The sequence below is a fragment of the Meriones unguiculatus genome, chromosome 11 (genome assembly GCF_030254825.1).
Source record: "Meriones unguiculatus strain TT.TT164.6M chromosome 11, Bangor_MerUng_6.1, whole genome shotgun sequence".
Classification (NCBI taxonomy): Eukaryota; Metazoa; Chordata; class Mammalia; order Rodentia; family Muridae; genus Meriones; species Meriones unguiculatus.
The window spans coordinates 101,405,555-101,425,633 of NC_083359.1; the positions used below are offsets into that span (position 1 = coordinate 101,405,555).

Below are 20,079 nucleotides of genomic sequence, written 5' to 3' on the forward strand. Positions count from 1 at the left end.
ATCTTTCTGCTGCATACAAGAAACACATTCCAACATCAAGGATGGACATTACCTCAGGGTGAAACGTTAGAAAAAGATATTCCAAGCAAATGGACCTAAGAAGCAAGCTGGAAGAGCCATTTTAGTATCTAACACAATATCTGGTGCACCAATGTGAGGCCCGAGATCCAGATTAAACACATGATCCAAATTTAGGCATGAGATTCAGATTGTCCACAAGTACCAGACACAGGAACCCGATGAGAGAATCTAGCAACAAGGCCCCAGCTACACAAGCGTGGAGTGGAGCGGCAGAGTCAGAGAAGCTGAAATTCCAGGCCTCAAAGCCGGTAATGTATGCTCAGAGAGGATATCCCCCAGAGAATATAGGGAAGCTTAAATACAGAAACAAATGTTACGTTTGGAAGTGGTAAAAAAGAGAAATATGTAGAAATGTTTTGTAAATGACCACAATAAATTAGACTCTGATGGAAGGAGAGTTAGCAAGATTAAAAAGAAAATATTTTCCAAGTTAAAAAATGGAAAACATAGAAGAGAGCACTTTGAGCCCATATAGTTTGGTTTTAGTTGTTTTCATGTAACTAATTACAATATGTTCAGTAATGATTGCAGGTTTTTGTGCTCTCTGTAAAAAAGATCAGAATGAAGCAGACTTGGAGAAGGAAAAGTGAGAAATGGAATGCTAGATTACAAGCAGTAGAACAGAAACGGATCTTTTAAACCAGAATAAAGAATTTGTTCAAGCTAGCCCAGAGGAATTTGATCTAAAGCCTATGGTGACACCTAGTGACGAGATTGCAGAATGGCACTCCAGGCCTGTTAGAAAATGGTGATTTTGGATGGCAGCCCATGGAAACGTCAGAGCTAAAAAGACGTAAAGCAGCAATGATAGCCTGTGGCATGGGCCACCTCGGCCATGCAAAATTGCATAATTCCAAAAGACTGGAAAGATTTAATACCGGCTATATTAGAAGCTGGCCCTCAACTGCAGTGGTCGACATGATGGACAAAAAAGGCTTCGGTTATGGAGAAATGTAATAGGACTAGAGGCATTAATATCGTCAAGGACCAGTTGCTAGGTGCTCCGTATGCTGATCTATGAGTGCATATTATGTTTGATGGTACTACCTTACAGCAATGTGCCTGGGACAAGGGTGAACAAGAGGGAAGAACTCTAAATCATTTACCAAGATAACCAAGGGCTTAGATGAATCTTTTATTGATTTTTAAAAATATTATTTATACAGCATTCTGCCTGTACACCAGAAGAGGGCACTAGATTTCACTATAGATAGTTGTGAGCCACCATGTGGTTGCTGGGAGTTGAACTCAGGACCTTTGGAAGAACACCCAATGTTCTTAACCTCTGAGACATCTCTCTAGCCCTTATTGATTTTTTTTTTACAAAGATTAACTTCAGCTCTAAATAGAGCAACATCAGATCCAAAGACAAGAGTTTTAATTGAGTCTTTAGCTTTCAAGAATGCTAATGCTGAATGCAAAAAGTTACTAGATTTTTTTTAAAGGTTTATTTTTATTATTTATACATATTCTGCCTGCATGAGGGCACCAGATCTCACTATAGATGGTTGTGAGCCACCATGTGTCTGCCAGGAATTGAACTCAGGACCTTTGGAAGAATAGCCAGTGCTCTTAACCTCTGAGCCATCTCTCCAGCCCCCAGGTTACTAGATCTTTAAAGACCAGATCCACACTTATTTATGAATGGATTAAAACTACTGCAGATATTGGATCTAATGCTTACATTCCCATTATGATTGGACAGGCAATTGCTTAAAGTATGAGAGCTCCAAATGTCTGATGCTAGCTGTGGAAGACCAGGCCGCTTCCTAAAGGACTGTAGACAAGCAGCTCCTAAGCATAATATTTTCTCTAATGATAATCCAGGGAGAAAGTTTCCTGGGATATATAGATTTGGAAAGGGTGGACACAGAGTTTATGATATACGAGGGAATTTCTTAATTGTAAGAAATTGCGTAGGGACTTTGCTTGGGCCCCACCAAAAAAACAGTATGAGCCATACATTCCCTGTCAGCCAAGGAGAGACTGTTGTAGAGAGCAACTAGAAAGATTAGTGCCCGCTATGCTAGACAGCACTGCTCTAAGCTTACCACAAGTGATTTGAAAGATACCAAAAAGCAAATATTTTGGCAAACTGCTATAAATGATTAGAGGCCAAAGTTGAAGTCACAATTAGATGGGGTTGAGATTGAAGGCCTAGTGAATACCGAGGTAGATGTAACAATAGTTTTATACGATTCTTGGAATCCAACTTGGCCACTTCGAAATACAGCTACACAGCTACAGATATATGCCTGCTTCTGCTTCCTGAGTGTGGAGATTAAATGCGTGTGCCACCATGCCCAGCTTAAATATTTTAATTTTTAATTCTATTTGGTGTGTGTGGGCATTCTGCCTGCATGGGCGGGGTTACATTTGTTGAGTTGTTGGTCAAGGGGTTTCTGTGGAGATCCTTAAATATTCCAGGCTGGTGTTAGGACAGAGGGTTGCTCTCTGCAAACTCATAGCGGGGGCCACCACTGCTGAAGACAACATCCACACAGCTCACTGCACCATAGAGAGGTCCAGCTGGTGCCCACGTGCAGCCTTCACCCCTACATATTGGTCTCTTTGGTGCAGGAAGGTACGCTGCTGGCTCTGGAAAGAGAAACCTGCGCATCAACCCAGCCACAACCCTCCACCTACAATCTGCCCTTCCTGCAAGATGTGCCAGGGCAGGGATGGCACAGAACTTGTAGGAGTGGCCAATTAATGTCCAGCCTGACTTGAGGCACACTCCACAAGAGGGGACCCAGGCCCACACTACCAGGACCTGGAGACTGGGTAGTCTGTAGTCCAGAGACCTAGGATAGAACCAAACCAAATGAGTCCTAGTGACAGTCTGCTGTACTCATAGATCAGTGCCTTGGCCAGTCATCACCAGAGAGGCTTTATCCAGCAGTAGATGGGAGCAGGGACGGAGATCCACAGCCAGACATTATTCAGAGTCTAAGCTGAAATCTTCATGAGGTCCCTCTTCTTGGGAGCTCACAGAACCTCACAGAACCTCACAGAAGAGGGAAAGATTCCAGGAAATCAGGAGGGATGGAGGCCAACAGGAGAACATGGCCCTTTGAGTCAACAGAGAAGGGTGCTCACAGAGACTGACATGGCAAGCATGGGACCTGCAAGGGTCTACACCAGGTCCTCCGCAGATATGTTAGGGCCGCTAGTTTGATGCTTTTGTGAGACTCCTAACAGTGGGAGTGGTTGTATCTCTGTCTGTTACCTTTGCTTGAGACTCTTTTCCTCCTATTGGGCTGCCTTGTCTAGCTTCGGTGGGAGGGCTTTTGCTTTGCCTTAGTGTATCTTGTTTTGTCGAGTCTGGTCATTATCTCTTGGAGACCTCTTTTCTGAAAGGAGATGGAGGGGGACTGGATCTGAGGAAAAGGGGAAGTAGGGGGAAACTGTGAGAAGTAGAGGGAGGGAACTGTCATTGGGATGTACTGTATGAGAAGAGAATCCATATTCCATCAAAAATAGAAGAGCAAGGGCTTCTGAGCTTGCTCCAATCCAGTAGAGGATGAGCTAACCCACTTCTTGGTGTGAAGAGAGCAGGGGTGTTGATTTTCTCTTAACATAGGAGGTGCCTAGGTTCCCATTCCCAGGGCCAATTTACCATTTACATTGCTGCTTCACAGACTTCAACAGGGAATTAAAAACAGAAGACGGGTCAGTGAGATGGCTCGGTGTGTAAAGGCGCTTGATGTACAAAGTTGAAAGCTGAAGTTAAATCCCTGGAACCCATGTAAAGGCAGAGAGATGACTACTCCCTAAACATGTCCTCTGCCCTCCGTGAACATAGTATACCCCATGCACGGGCTCCATCAATCTCAGCTGGTCAAGGCACTTGCTGTTTATACCTGATGACCTGAGTTAAATCCCCAGGACCCATTGAAGCTGGACACCTGACTCCAGCTATCACCACACGCTAAATGTTGAGTTTGAAGCCAGGATGGAATACATGAGAATTTGTCTCAGACAACAAACACAAGAAATCTACTCAGCTTTGTTTATATGAAGTTTCTAGAAGTGTACTGTTTTGGAGACCTGGGGATTGAACGAGGGCCTTGTGCTTGCGTGTGCTATCACTGAGCTGTGTCTCCAGCACTTAAGGAGAGACAGTGTCACTTACTGGCCCAGGCCAGTCTCGGACTCAGTCTGTAGCTGAGAGAGACTTTGACCTTATGACCGATCCTCTTTGTATCAGTCAGCTGAGGAGCTGGGATCAAAGAACTGTGTCACCAGGCCTGGCTTGAAGCTCATCCTTGATTTGTATTTCCCTCCTAATGTAATTTGGGCTTCTACCTCTGATGTCCACAACTTCGGTTTTGCTTCCTTAAACTTTCCTCTAATTTTGCTCTGAGATGCACTTTGCGGTGAGATGATCATCTAACATAGACCCTGTAGAAATGGTTTCAGAAATTAACATGGGGGAACTAGCGTAGGACAGGGTTGTTGAGGTTTTTTTTTTGTTTGTTTGTTTGTTTGTTTTTTATTAGGGATGGAAATCAGAAGCCAACCCCTCCACGTGCTAGCAATGGGCTCTGTACATGCCTGTTTTGGCACTTTGAGACAAGATCTTGCTGTGTATTCCAGGCTGGCTTCAAACTCATGCCATATTTCCAGAAAGCTAACTCAGAAGGATGGCGTTGAGTTCAGGATTAGCCTGGGCTACCTAGTGCATTTCAAGGTAATGTGGGCCACAGAGACCCTCAAAATAAAGGTGGCCAAAATAAAACAGAACTTCATTGACATTCTATCTCATCCATCAGAATGGCATCAAGGAAAACAACAACAACAACAAAAACACAAAAAAACCAAGAATGTGGGAAGAAAGGAACCTTAACACACTGTTGGTGGGGGATGTAATTTCAAGCCCTGTGAAAACCAGCAGGGAGGGTCTAGAGAGAAGGCTCAGTGATTAAGGGCATTGACTATTGTTTCAGAGGACCTGGGTTTGATTCTCAACACTTATAAGGAGGTGCACAACTTCCTGTACATTTCAGAGTAACTGATGCCCTCTTGTGGCCTCCATAGGCACTGCATGATACACAGATATATGTAGGCAAAATACCCACACACGTAAATAAAAATAATTAAGTCAGGTCACTACAGAGACACCACGTTTATCTCACTTCCACAACAGCCAATAAATGGGTGAACCTTGTATACGTCAATGGATGAATAAAGAAAATATACATACAAATGAAGGAGCTTTACTCAACAATAAAGGACGCAATCATGTTCTTTGCAGGACAATGCACGGAATTGGAAATCACATTAAGTGAAATAAGCAAACTCCACAGCCCTGTTTTCTCTTCCATGTGGAAATCAGGGAAACAAAGGACAGGGAATTAAAAGGGGGAATGATAAGCAAGTGGAAGGTAAGTGATGATAGTGGAGGGTAAGGTTAATATAGGAGTGAGTGTGTCGGTGTATTGTGTATGGGAACATCAATATGAAACCTCTGTATAATTTATACTAACAAAAATGATCTGTATGATTTCAGTTCCCCCAAAATTCTATTTGTATTGGGAGCAGGAAAGAATTTTGAAGAGAACTGCTGTTCCCCTCTGGTAGAGCCTAAGAATTGATGGTCACAGCAACATATACCATAGTGACCATAAACCTGTTAGTTGCCTTGGACCTGGAAGTCAGCAAGTCTTTTACTTGTACACCTCGGGGAAACTACCGTCAGAACCCTCCACCTTTCCCCAGTGTGGGGGACTGGACCAAGAGCCTTGGAAACGGATGCTACTCAGCAAGCGTTTCTGCTGAAGCTCCCTCCCCAGAGCACCCAGCCTTTTTGAATGGCTTGCCTTGAGGATCTACAAGGATCGCTCCACGTGGCATCTTAATCAATGCTCCTTGCCCTTTTAGAAATGGAGTATAGCACAGCAGGAAGTACAAAGCCTCAGGCTGGAGGGTCAGGATTAAATCCCACCGAAACCTCTTCCTTGTCTCACTCTGTGGGACATGTCGTCAACCCTGCTATGTGTGGTGGCTCTGGGGACAGTAGTGTGTAAACAGTGTAGTGGCCCAGGACAGCAGCTACCGAGGCGGTGTGTTGTCTGTGGTGGCTCCCAACTCTGGTGCGTGAAATAAAGAAACAGGGAGACCTGGTGACAATGCATTTATTTCCGTGCCCTTTGTGTGACTGGGAGGTGCCTCCAATAATTGAGTAGGTCATAACAACGAAAATTCCAGAAGGTCAACTAGTGGTTTATTGTTGCTCATGAGCATAAGGTAAACAGACACACGGTACCACAAAGAGGATTTCTAAACACGTCTAACCTTTTGGCAGTACGAACCACTGGACTTTGGCAATAGCCTGATCGGATTCCTAGGCTTCTAAAGCGTGTGGCTACCTTCAGACAATGGGGAAGAGGTGAATTCAATGCTACAGCATCAGAAACTTAGCCACGATTCTTAGGAAACTGGAAAGGCCAGCATCACTCAAGCCTGCCCTAGTTCTTACCTGTATGATTTACTGCTACTCAAAGGAAGAGCAGTTGGTGGCCACACCCCACCAGCAGCAGTTTTTGTAGGCTCAGTGTTTTTTGAAAATTCTTATTTTCTGCAGATGGTAGACTCTATATTTAAGTAGTTTGAACTGAACCTTGTCTGCCCTAAAGGAACTCATGCAGATCCCAATCCAAAGCATTAAGCAGTAAATTCAGCTTCCTGTAGAGACCCAACCATTTTCAAACAGCGATGTCATTTTGTGTGTTCCCTTTCAGGCCTTTATTCCCGCCTTCAACTCTTACAGTGTCTACTTTCTGAGGGTTTGGTACATGTAACAAACAGGTACCCATCACTAGAAGTGGGTCTATGACTGTGTGTGGATCACTAAGGATGAGATTTACATTAGATGAATTCCATGCTGTTGGAAATAGATTGGAAATAGACGAGACGGGAGTTCTTGGATCCTAGAAAATATGGCTAAGGAAGCAGAGAACTCAAATACGAAGGCCAGCTCCAGGAGACTAACTCAGCATAGAGAAAAAGAAGTGCGTGCCATTTTGGGAATGAGCTCACTAACAAGGAACAGGTACCACACAGCATTTCTTTGGAGGTTAAAGCGCAGGCTATGAAATGGCATATAAAATAGTGCATGAAATAGTGCAATCCCAAGGTGCCATCGATTTTTGTTCATGACGCATTGCCTATCTTTTTCAATATGTCCATTTTTTCTCTAAAAAAATCCAGCTGTAGTGACACCTTTTAGCTTATTTATTTAGGCATTAAACTCTGTTTTACCCACTCTTGGGGCTACATAGAATATTTCACCATCTTAACACATAGAATATTAGCGCATACATCTTGAAACTACGGAATTAAGGCAAGCCCCTGTGAGTTCAGTACTCCAAAAAACCATGTTTTACAAAAAAGGTGATTGCAAACCTGTGGCTTTAGACCCGGGGTACCCCAGCAGTCTTCATAAAGCAGGATCACTGTTAATTACCCCATCACCTCCAGGCTCTCTACAGCACAAGGGAAGTTTGAAGAGCTTCTGTAACCCAAGATGGGTGGAAACCAGGTGAGCAAAAGTGTGTGTGGGAGGTGAGCAGGGCTCTGCGGGACAGGGGCCAGTCCTCTTCACTGCCCATCCACGTCTCTTCATGTTTGTATGCTTGTGTGTAGTGTGTACCACAAATAAACTTATGCATGGGAATGACCCAAACAGAGGAATCTGGGTGCTATAAACCAGCTACAACACGTAAGGTTTTGCCAGGAAATGCAAGAGGTCGCTCTCTTAGGAGTCTAGTTAACCTTTCCCATGGTGAGTCAGTTTAGCTATTAAAATAATGTATGATTTGGAGAATTATAACTGCCACTATGCTATTTCAAAGCGAGCATTACAGCTCCCTAGTAACTGTCTTGATAAATGGTGAAGACAGTTTCCTAATGTGTCAGCTGCTCCGAGGAAAGCTTAAGACAAGCGAGCCACAGTGCTTATTCTCAGTTACAGACACTCATGAAACACGTGCAAGTCAATCTGATGGGCTGGAGGTCACAGGTCCATGCTGTAGACATGTCCCCACTCACCGAGAAAGGGTTCACTATGAAAGCCATGTGCTCGCACCAGCTTATGGAAGACTGGAGACTACACTCAGGCTCGTTACATGTAGTTTGAAAAAAAGAATGGAGAAAACTTTAATAATTATTAAATAGTTTCAGGCTTATTTCTTTGATGCATAAGGATTATTACACTTTGAAAAGCCTTCCTCTACCAGAACAGCAGACTGGTAAAGTCAAGCTCTGAGCGCTCAGTAGGCCCCCTCCAAGGCTATGGTGATATGGCTACATCCTAGAATTGTAAAAGTAAGACCTGCTGACAAAATGGGTTCATTCCTTATGGATGACCTTGGCTGACAAATCTTTTTAGGAAACTGTTTATTTTAAAATTATGTTCCTAACAAACCATGAAACACTTGGATGCCACGTTATGGTTTCTCACTGAAAACACTACATTGTAGATGGACTTTCAAGGTCAGACAGAGACTTGGACCAATGCCAAGGGCAGGATCATGAAGGGACAATACTAAGAAAGGGCAGGAGAATGTCACTTGGTAAAAATAACCTAAAGGATGCATAACATGCCATGTTGGACGGATGACAACCTCGTGTTTTCCACCACCATGGGACTTACCAACATTTTAGTTTTACACAGGTGTCAGCTTTCACCTGGAAGGGATAGTTTTTACTATCTTACACCTAAATTTACTATAAATAACTGAAGACCATAGCAACAGATCTTTAAAAGAACAAAAACTACATAATTTAGTACATTAAAATAAAAATAGGACAGTGATAGTTCAATGTTTCAAAAATATACAACCGGGGAAAAGAAGCACTTTATACAATTTGGAGGTTGTTAAAGTGACCACTCAGAAGGTTGAACAGTGCAAGACACGCTTTTCCAGTTACAAGCTCAAAACAGGAGTGCAAACAAGACTAAAGCTTCTGCTCAAAGTTATAACAAGAGCTTGAAAGTGGGAGTAAAAAGCTTCACTCGGGCCATCCCCAGAAATGAAATGATCAACCTGCTTGTCTCATGGTACAATTTTCTTCAATGAACTTTCCTTCAGCTGGGTCCCTATTCAGTCATGGCTAATCCATGAGCACAGCGATGAGTCAGGGTCATGGCTACTTCCCAGAGGTCTGATTTCTAGAGAAATAGCCTTGGATTTGGGGTTCTCTTACCAGTGGACCTGAACCCTACAAAGAAGAGATACATCAATGGACTTTAACAGTCTCTTGTGCCTGTAAAACAGGAGGACAAATGGACTGACAATTCTCCCCCTACAGGCAAGCTGCTGAGAAGGAAGATGTTAAGCGCTTAGATCAATAAGGGCGCAGCTCTAACATGTGGAGAAGAATAAAGGTTCAAGATCACCACCAGTGCAAGAGCTGTGAAGTGCGCTGACTAGGCAATGCATGCAACCATCCATGCAAATGTAGAAAACTGAAAGCATGTAGCGACGACTGCAAACATCCCTTGCCAGTAGTTTATAAAAATAGCCGGCACTGTAGAGTCCCTTCTACAGACAACACTCTGCAGGCCTTCCCATTACTCATCACTTCAATACCAAAGTATGAACTACTTCTCAGACATTCCAGACAAAGGTCACTTATAACAAAAAGTCAACTTCTTTTTTTTTAAAACAAGATAGTGTCCATTTAAAAAGTAGATTTTTTCTTTCAAGTGAACAGGACATTTTATGTATTAAACTTAACTTTTAGTCTGTTGAGAATGGGTTTGTTAAAATCCGCACGTAATGCGCATATATGCAGAAACAAATAAACCTCTTAACACATCACCTGCACAGGAGAAAGGTTAGTCCCCAAACATGAGAGAACGGGTCTGGTTAGTACAAATCTATTGCAAAGTAAGAAAGTTCTGTGCATCAGCTCCAACAGAGAAGCGCGAGGGATGCCAACCACAAGAGCCAAGTGTAAGTTGTGTCTGATCGCCCGGAAGCCTAAGGGACACCATGTTGCTCCAGTATCCAGAAAGGAGGAACTGCTTAAACTCCCAGCCATGGACGTTTTCCTCTGGAGCCAGAGCCACATTCCACTTTACTTTCTATTCCGGAGCCGTTTGGATTTCCTAAGAGAGTCTATGGCTTCTGTTGCCTTCCTTCGTTTCCGAGGAGACTCCTCACTCTGCCCAGACCCTGAGGACGTTCCTACTGCACTTTCCATGACCTCTCGAAGCTTCCGTTCCAGCTCTGCCAGCCGTGCGTTCTGTTCACCTATGATCTGGGTCTGCTCTAGCAGTTTCTGGTCTTGGTCTTGAAGCTGTTTCTGCTGTTCTTGCACTTTGGTGCGGAGCTCAGAAATCTCACGCCTGAGGACAGTCACACCAGCACCGTTGGTTTTAACCTGCTGTTGCAGTTTGGTGACCTCTTGTCTTGAGGGGTTTTGCTTGGAGAAGAGCTGCATTGTTGTCAAGGCTGCAGATGGTCCAGGAACTGTACGGAAAGCATTTAAAGGGTTAGTCATTCACATTTCCCGCTGGGAACACCTCAGCTTACTTTAGGTTCTTGGGTTAACTACAACATAAAATCCACTTTATGTCAGTCATTGTGTTCACATGAAATGGATCTAGAGAGTAGAATTTAACCAAAACCCAGAAGTAGGAGCTGGGGATGTAGCTTTGCAGCAGGTCATATGCAAAGCTCTGGTTCCATCCTCAGCACCAAACCAACAAAACGTGGTTAAATGAAAAGATAAAGAAAGGTGCTACAAAATTGTGAAAAATGATTATGAGACACTGAAGATGTAGTCAAGGTGTCTGCAGAGGAGAGCTGCGTTGGTGGTGGTGCAAAGCCATGTTCTCAGCACTCAGGAAGCTGAGGCATGAGGCTCACCATCAGTTTGAGGCCAACATACACTACAGGGGGAGTCTGAGGATAGCCTGGGCTATAGATACACATAAAGACCCTGTCTGCAAAAGAAACCCCAAGAAACCAAATAAGATACCTGGAGGAGAACCCATGAGTCTTCCAGACACATCTGATCCTGGCAATTTCCTCTTCAGAATTGGAACGATCTTCTCATCAAAGTACTCCATTGCCATGGAAGAAATATCCCGCAATTCCTGCAGCACTTCGTGAGCTCGCTGAGGGGCTCTAGTAGAATTGACGTATCTCAGTACACGGTAAATCTCATCAATCACCTACAGTATGAATTCTCATTAGCACTTTGTAAAGTTAAAAAAAAATAGAGATCAGCTAACTAGTAAAGAAGGGATTACCATTTTATAGCTGCTGTGAAGACTTAGAGAGCATTTTAACTCATGAACTTGCCATGAAGAATCCACAGCACAGTTTTTGGACTTAGTATCTGAGTATACTTTATGCTTAGATTTAGTATCTTTACTCTGCCAGGATACTGTATTAAAGCTAAAGAGGACATCTGCTCAACCGTGTTTGTAGCAGCTTTATTTGTAATAGCCAGAAGCTGGAAACAGCCCAGATGTCCCTCAGTTGAGGAATGGATACAGAAATTGTGGTACATCTACACAATGGAGTATTACTCAGAGATAAAAACAAACAAACAAACAAACAAACAACAAGGAAATGATGAAACCTGCAGGTAAATGGTGAGAACTGGAAAAGATCATCCTGAGTGAGGTATCCCAGAAGCAGAAAGACACATGGGGTATATACTCACTCATAAGTGGATATTAGACATATAATACAGGACAAACATGCTAAAATCTGTACACCTAAGGAAGCTAATCAAGAAGGAGGACTCTGACTAAGATGCTCAATCCCCATTCAAAAAGGCAAAGAGGATGATGGACATTGGAGGAGGGAGAAAACAGGGAACAGGACAGGAGCCTACCACAGAGGGCCTCTTAAAGGCTCTACCCTGTAGGGTATCAAAGCAGATGCTGAGACTCATAGCCAAACTTTGGGTAGAGTGCAGGGAATCTTATGAAAGAAGTGGGAGATATAAGACCTGGAGAGGACAGGAGTCCACAAAGACAGCAACAGATCTAAAAAGTCTGGGTACAGGGGTCTTTTCTGAGACTGATACTCTAGCCAAGGACCACTCATGGAGATGGCCTGGAATCCCTGCACAGAGGTAGCCTATGGCAGTTCAGTATTCAAGTGGCCTCTATAGTAATGGGGACAGGGAATGTCTCTGACATGAATTGATTGGCCTGTTCTTTGATCACCTCCTCCTGAGGGGGGAGTAGCCTTACCAGGCCACAGAAGAAGACAATGCAGCCACTCCTGATAAAACCTGATAGACTAGGATCAGAGGGAAGGGGAGGAGGACCTCCCTTATCAGTGGACTGGGAGAGGGACATCGGTGGGGAAGAAGGAGGGAGGAATTGGGAGGGGAGGAAGGAGGAGGAACAGGGGGGATAAAAAGTGAATAAACTGTAATTAATAAAAAGATTTAAAAAAATTTCAAAACAAATAAAATATAGCTTCTGCCCCTAAGGAAATCAGAGCAATTGGGAAGACATATGAATATACACAATACAAGAAGAGCCACATGGACTGCTAAAGAAACAAGAGAATTAAACACAGACATTAACTTCTACAGGGAGTAGTGGTAGGGTGAGGGATTACCCAAGTCTACACTCCAAATCTGATTCTGTCCCCAAGAACTCAGTCTGGTCTGATTCCCTTTCTCTGTACACTGCCTCATGCTCCATCCCATAAAGCTTTGTTTCTCTCAGAGTTGACACAGCTTGGATGAGCTTTCAGACACACTTTCTCACCATCACCAACACTCCCTTTTCTATTTGAGTGACTATTTCAATGCAGAGAATGAAGGCCATCCATGGAGAAGAAACAACTGTTTACTGCATGGATTCCTAATTCCCTCTGCTCTAACCTGAAAGGTAACTGAATGTCCTTGGCCAATTGTGTTCCCAGCTTTACTCCGAGAGGGTATTGTTCGCACTGCCATGGCTTCAGCACAGCCCTAAAAACACCGATTCACATCTTTGAAGACCACAGTCCAAATAGCATGTACTTCAATGGACTTTATCTCATCTATTTCATAAGAACTGGGGCTATAAGCCAAACCATTCTGCCATTAGTCTCAAACCTCCTCAAATCACACGTATTCCTCTTACTGCATTTATTCCCACTCTCAGTCTCATAATTTGCCTTCTCTTCTTGATTCAGAGAATAAACATATAATATTTACTAGTTAAAAAAAAACACACAAAATCTAGCATAAAACACAAATCCTAACCCTTACTGTTTCCTAGATTCAAGTTCAAGGTGGTGGTCCTTTGTATAGAGATATGACTTTACCAAGGTGGCCAGCGCTGTGGGCAAGGACTGAAAAGGAACTCAATGAGCTGAGGGGGAGCATCAGGCGGACTTAATGGGAAGTGATTCCTCAATGGGCAATCAGGTGGTAAGTACTAGAGGCAGCTGGAGCCAAGCCAGAACATCAGAGACCAACTGCAGATGTGGGCAGGTTCCATCAGGCAATAACACAAGAGGGTCCAGCCCACAAAGGGAGAAAACGAGGACCAGAGAGTCAAAGGTGTAAACAGGGAACCAATGGCTAGTGCTGCATTCTTCTGCCATTACTGTTCCATACAGGACCCATGTTAGAAGAAAATTAACTTTTTCAATGACTTATTCAAGTGTCATGCTAGAAAGCCAGTACATAGTAAAATGGAGTACCTTTTCTTGGACTAATTATGCAAGTGTAGTTTAAAATAAACATTCAAGCATTTTGGAGCGCTTACTAATGCTTCTGATGTTTCAAAGCATTGGAGTCAAAAACAGTGAACAGGGACAACACTCTTATTCTTAGCCAAGCATGGGGTGCACACCTTTAATTTCAGCTCTCAGGAGATACAGACAAGTGGATCTCTGTCAGTTTGAGGCCAGCCTGGCCTCTACATGTAAGTACCAGGTCAATGAGGGACAGAAAATGAGATTCTGCCTCAACAACAATAGGAACAACAAAATTCTTATTCTTATGAGGTTTGGGAAAAACAAAAACAAAACAATAAACAAATAAATAAAAAAACCTAAATAGTACCACAAACAAAAAGAAGCAGGCAGAGGAGGAAGGACTACATTAGAGAAGGGTCAGAAACCTTTCTCTGACATCTTTGAGAATGAATAAGGACATACAATTGACTACCTGAAGTCTGAGGGAAAATATCCAGGAAGTGCTTACAGCGTCAGCTAGCATGGCTTGTGCAAGGCATTCAAAGGCTACAAATGGAGTACTTCATTTGACATGTACAGAGAATGTTAGGACCCAACTAGGAGCCAATGTACTTCTGTAACTACATATTTTATACACATTCAAATAGTATTTATAGAAAATTTTAAAACTTACATAACACCTATACATACTAAGACATGGCCAGTAAAAATGTAAAGGCTCCAAGGCAGGAGTCCAGCATTTTAGAAGGCTGTTCAGGTTTCATATGCTTGTTCTGGGTTAAATGAGTCACTCTTTCCCTTGTTTGTGTCCAAGTCTTATATGGGGGTTATAAATACGAAAAACACTGCAATATTTGACTGATTTCTGCATTCTCTGTTTGTTTTAAGCTGTCTCAAAAGCTAGTACATTGTATCTAGCTCTGTGAAACAAAATCAGGCCTTCTGCCTTAATTTGCCCCAGGCTTTTGTATATTCTGATCTTCAGATCCCTTTTCTAGAATGTTTTCCTTGTATATCTCTTGCACAATGTATTCATCTCTGAACATTCTTCCAGTTTAAGCCACATTAATATCCTCATAAAATTTTGTTTGTTTGTTTTTCTCAAGACAAGGTTTCTTTTTGTGTAGCCCTGGCTGTGCTGGAACTTGCTCTGTAGACCAGCCTAGCCTCCAACTCAGATATCTGCTTGCCTCTGCCTCCTGAGTGCTGGGATTAAAGGCATACATCACCACTGCCCAGCCTCATCAACCTTTTCATTTTCTCCTTAGAACACGCCACATTGTAAGCATACCTTTCTGCTAATCTGTCTTTCCCATAAGATAAAAGCTAACTGAAGAGATCATGGCCAGAGCCCCACAGTGCTGACACATGCCAGCTACTTCTAAGTATTAACTAAATAAGGGATAATAATAACCAAGTATGTGTATTGTTTAATATTGACACATCCAAATGAAACTGTTTAGGGCATGCTACAGAGTTATGTTCAAATTAAGAATATGTGTTTTAGAGGGCTTGTTGCTTTGAACACAAAATTCAAGAGTTAACAAGATTACTATTGAGAGTAATTTCTCAAAATACACAATCCTTATATGTGCTTCTTCTATGTTTAATCAGGTGTCCTCAGTTTTATGACTAAATCTCTAGATACTATGTAAACACAAAGACTTATTTGCAGAATGTTTGGTCTAGACTGATAGTGTTTATTTTCTGCAGGTGTGAAAAGATGGAGTCAGGGTAGGTGGCCCAAGCCTGCAACCCCAGTGCTGGGGAGACTAAGGCAAAAGACCACGAGTTTAGGCACAGCCTAGGTTACACAGTGAGATCCTGTTTGAAAAAGCACAAATGAATGAATGAATGTGTGAATGAATGCAACAAAACAAGGAAAAGTAAAGAAAAGGAACTGAGCTGAGGTAGGCAGATGGCATAAGAACAGGTGACAAGATGGGCAAGCAACACGTGTGATATCGTATACCAGGCATTTATTCTAGGGTATGCTTTTATAAACAAACTAACTGGGCACTGTGGCCTAAAACTTTAATCCCAGCAGTCAGGAGGCAGAGGCAGGCGGATCTTTGTGAATTTAAGGCTAGCCTGGTCTACATAGTAAACTTCAGGATAGCCAGAGTTATGGCCTGTTCTCAAAATTAAAAAAAAAAAAAAAAGCCAACAACCAAAACAAACATTATATGGTTAATGTTTTTTATAACATACCAAGGGGACTGCTAACAGATATTAAATTCCATTTGTAAATTAAACTATGAAACATTTTTATTTTTACTCTATTCAGTTTTCCACATATAATATGAAGTGAAAGCTTTGCACATAAGCTTCCATTAGGAAAGTTCACATTTTCAAATCTTACTATACAGAGGTTTTAGTGTTGTAGAATAATCCATATTTTCAGTAAAATCTTAAATGACCTCTTTGCTCTGCCCAACAGTAAAATAGAGTGCATAATGAAAGACAAGCCCAAACCACAGCACTGTGTGGCGGGACTGCATGCTTTGTCCAGCCAGCCAGGAGGGGCAGCAAATGGATGGCACAGGCTGAGAGAACACAGCACCTCGCACAGTTAAAAAACAGTTCAGGGATGGAGAGATGGCTGAGCAATTTAACTTCTGCACCTGGGGAAGACCAACGTTTGGTTCCCAGCAGCCATATGGTGGCTTACACCTGACTGCAGCTCCTATTCTCAGGGCTCAGAAGCCCTCTTTAGTCCTGTGTGGACATTACATGCACGTGGTACGCATATATACATGCAGACAAAACACCAATGAACATAAGATTAAAAAAAAAAAAAAAAAAAAAACAACAATTTAATTTGTATAAGTGTAATGTTTTGCCTGCATTGGTGTTTTGCCTGCAGGAGAGTGTTGGGTCCCCTGGAACCAAAGTTAGACAGTTATGAGCTGCCATGTGGTTCTGGGAACTGAACCTGGGTCCTCAGGAAGAACAGCCAGTGCTCGTAACTGATTAGTTATCAAACTAACCCATAAATTAAACTCTTAAAGAATCATTTATTCATGTATTTGTTTTGAGAGAGGGTCTCACTGCATACCCCTTGCTGGCCTGAGTATGTAAGTTAACCTACTTGCTATGTGGGTTAACCCTGAACTTAGAGAGCTCTGCCTGCCTCTGCCTCCCAAGTGCTGGGATTTAAAGGTGTGAGTCCCACGTCTGGTCTTAAACAAAGCAAAACAAATACTTCCTTTGAGATGTAGCAGAAAGGCAGCAGGCCTCAAGCAAGTTATCCAACTATTTGCATGCCATTCAAGTAATATGCCATATACCAAACCCAACCTACTGTAAGTAACAAATGAAATCATCAAAGATATTTTTGTGTTTAAAAAGCATGGCATACCCCCAATGTGAATCACTATCACATGTCCCAACTGTAAAGTAGTAACAATGACCATTTGTGTCTTCAGGCATTTGTGGGCAAGAGTTTATCTTCGTGAAGTATCCCAGAAGCAGAAAGACACACATGGTATATACTCACTTATAAGTATTATAAGTAGATAATAGACCTATAAGATAAGACAGCATAAACATACTAAAATCTGTACACCTAAAGAAGCTAAACAAGAAGGCGGACCCAGGGTAAGAAGATCAATCCTCACTTAGCAAGATAAATAGGATGGACATTGGAAATAGGAGAAAACGAGAAGCAGGATAGGAGCCTACCACAGAGGGCCTCTGAAAAACTCCACATAAGCAGTGTATCAAAGCAGATGCTGAGACTCATAACCAAACTTTGGGCAGAGTGCAGGGAATCATATGAAAGAAGAGAGAGTTAGAAAGACCTGGAGAGAACAGGAGCTCCACAAAGACCAAATATATCTGGGCACAGGGGTTTGTCTGACACTGATTCTCCAACCAGGGACCATGCATGGTTATAACCTAGAACCCCTGCTTGGATGTAGCCCATGGCTAAGTTCAAAGCCAGCCTGGTATACAACATGAGTTCCAGGACCACACAGAGAAACCCGCTTTGAAAAACTAATACTACCACTAACCATGCAGCATAGAGCAGCCTGTGGGAAATGCTACTGCAGACACAAGCTTACACAAAATGCAGCTTCCATATGCAGAATGAAGATTTGAGAAACGCATCCAGGAGAGGTATATTCCTAGGTCACAGAGAAACTGAATGCACCATGAGTGTGTTGGGCAGAGTTGGCCAACTATCACTCTCTTTGGTCTGTAAAAAGCAAATCCATTCATTGACTCCATGCAGCCCAGCTGTCTCAGGATTGGACACCTGTGAAAAAATCTACATGACCTATAGAGCCATGCAGAAAACATGTACTGATCCTTACCATGGATACCGGTGATGAAATCTCAATACTGCAGTGTCTGGCAACCTAAGTTAAATTATGCTGCTCTTTTTCTGACTTAAGCAATAAAGTGCTGACTGCACACCTCACTTTCAATGAAATGGATACATTATAATAATCTAAAGGAATATAATCTTGGGTATTATAAATCATAGACTAACCCGAGATTACACATTAAGAAGAAAATTTGTGAGACTATTAATGTTTTGATTTGGTGGAGTGGCTTCCAGAGGCCATGTATGAAAGGCTTGGACTTCAGTTAGGTGTTGCTAACAAACGGTGAAACCTCTGCAAGCTGAGGCCTCGTGGAAGGGAGTCAAGTCATTAGGTATATCCTCAAGGGGGCTCCTGTAACCCCCTTTTTGAAGACTCTCCCACTTTCCTTTCTGCACACTATGGCCTCCAATGTCCATGCTCCCATGATGTTGTACTACACAGCAGAGCCAAACAGCCATGGAAAATGAAATTTATGAGTTATAAGGAGCCCTTTTTCTTAAGTTTATTTATTTCAGGGACAGGGTACAGTAATGAACAGTGAACATAAAGTTCTTAGTTCAGCATCTGGAAATTAAATGCCATATTCTGTTATCTGTTATAGTATGTGGTTAAGTTTAAGGACAGGGAATCTTTAAGAGAATGATTATGAAACAATCTAAACACTATTAACCTTGTTAAATTAGTTTTGTTTTGTTTCTCTGAGTAGCCATGGCTGTCCTAGAACTCAAAGATCTGCCTGCCTCTGCAGTGCTAGGATTAAAAGTGTGTGCCAACATGCCTGGCTTAACTATTTTAGTTAAGAAATACAGAAAATAACAGCAACATATTAAAAAAAAAATTACTGAATATATACATGTTGTTATTTTAGGCAAAACATAAACTATTAATCAAGGTAATTTTAAGAAAAACAAAAATCTAAGTATGATAAGATATGTATCTGAATAAAAATAAAAACTGTGTTTTTGTTTGTTTGTTTCCAGTGAAGGACTTGCTTGCTGAAGAGAAAAAAAATCCTTGTGAAGCAATGGGCATGTAGTGAAGAAGGCTGGAAGGAAGCGGCGGGTGTGAAAACCACATATGGAGTGAGCGCTGCTTCAACCATTTCCCTGGGCCTCGGTTTTCTTGCCCAGGAATCAGGACAGAATCAGGACAGCTTGTCCTATCTTCTATCCATGGCTGAGGGAATGCGGGTAAGTAAGCATACGTGGAGGTGCTCTGACAGTGAGGATGTGCTTCATAAATGCACACTGCAGCGATGACAAGAAAGGGGACAGGAGGAAGTCCATATACTGAGGTGAAGGTGATACAAAGTTCCTTTCTGGTGAGCTCTCCTGTGGACCAACGCAGATCCAGTCAAGGAGCTGCCTACAAGGCCGAGGACCCACAGCACCTGGAAACCTCAAGATGTGTCCACTGCTGCCTACTGGTTTGGTACTAGAATTTAAGCCGAGAAGCTAACAAATGGTTTCCAAAAAGAGAACTCAACTGGACTTCACTGCAGTTGCTCAGGTGCTACAGCTCTATGTTTCAGTTGTATGAACCCAAAGCCTGGCAACTACTGTAAAGCACAGATACACAACACTCATCTTTGCAGGGCCCCAATCTAGCCACAATCCCTCTGTTACAACTGGCTGCATATTCTTTGATGGGAGGAAACTGTAAGCTGAGTCTCAGTGCTCCTATTATTAAAAGTGAGATGCACAGTGACAGCTGTCTGCTGGAGAGGACAAAACGTATAGGCTCAAAGGACTTTTCAGTTAAGGCCTATTAACGGATAAGATCTGGTATAAAAATCTGAACCCCAAGTTTTTAGGTAGACATGTTCTTACAGTGTCTGCAAAGAGCATTTGTAGGTCGTATGAAGATACAACAAGGAAGATTTGAAATAAAATTATAAGCCATCAAAACAGATGTTACTGGAAACAGTATCTCCATACAACACTGCTGGGGGAAACTGTTTATGGAAATAATCTCACTAGGTATTAAAAAGT

The 20,079-nt window shown here is 42.4% G+C and overlaps 1 protein-coding gene across 2 annotated transcripts in view; it reads right to left on the reverse strand.

Moving 5' to 3' along the window:
- Positions 1-6,200: 6,200 nt before the first annotated feature.
- Positions 6,201-20,079, reverse strand: part of Fbxo28 (F-box protein 28) — a 31,000-nt gene continuing 17,121 nt past the window's right edge. For both annotated transcript variants that reach the window (XM_021633644.2, XM_060364850.1), the window contains exons 4-5: positions 11,074-11,269; positions 6,201-10,562 (exon numbers count right to left, since the gene is read on the reverse strand). In XM_021633644.2, the coding sequence (XP_021489319.1) occupies positions 10,168-10,562; positions 11,074-11,269 (591 nt within the window). In that variant the 3' untranslated portion in view covers positions 6,201-10,167. The remainder of the gene's footprint in view (positions 10,563-11,073; positions 11,270-20,079) is intronic.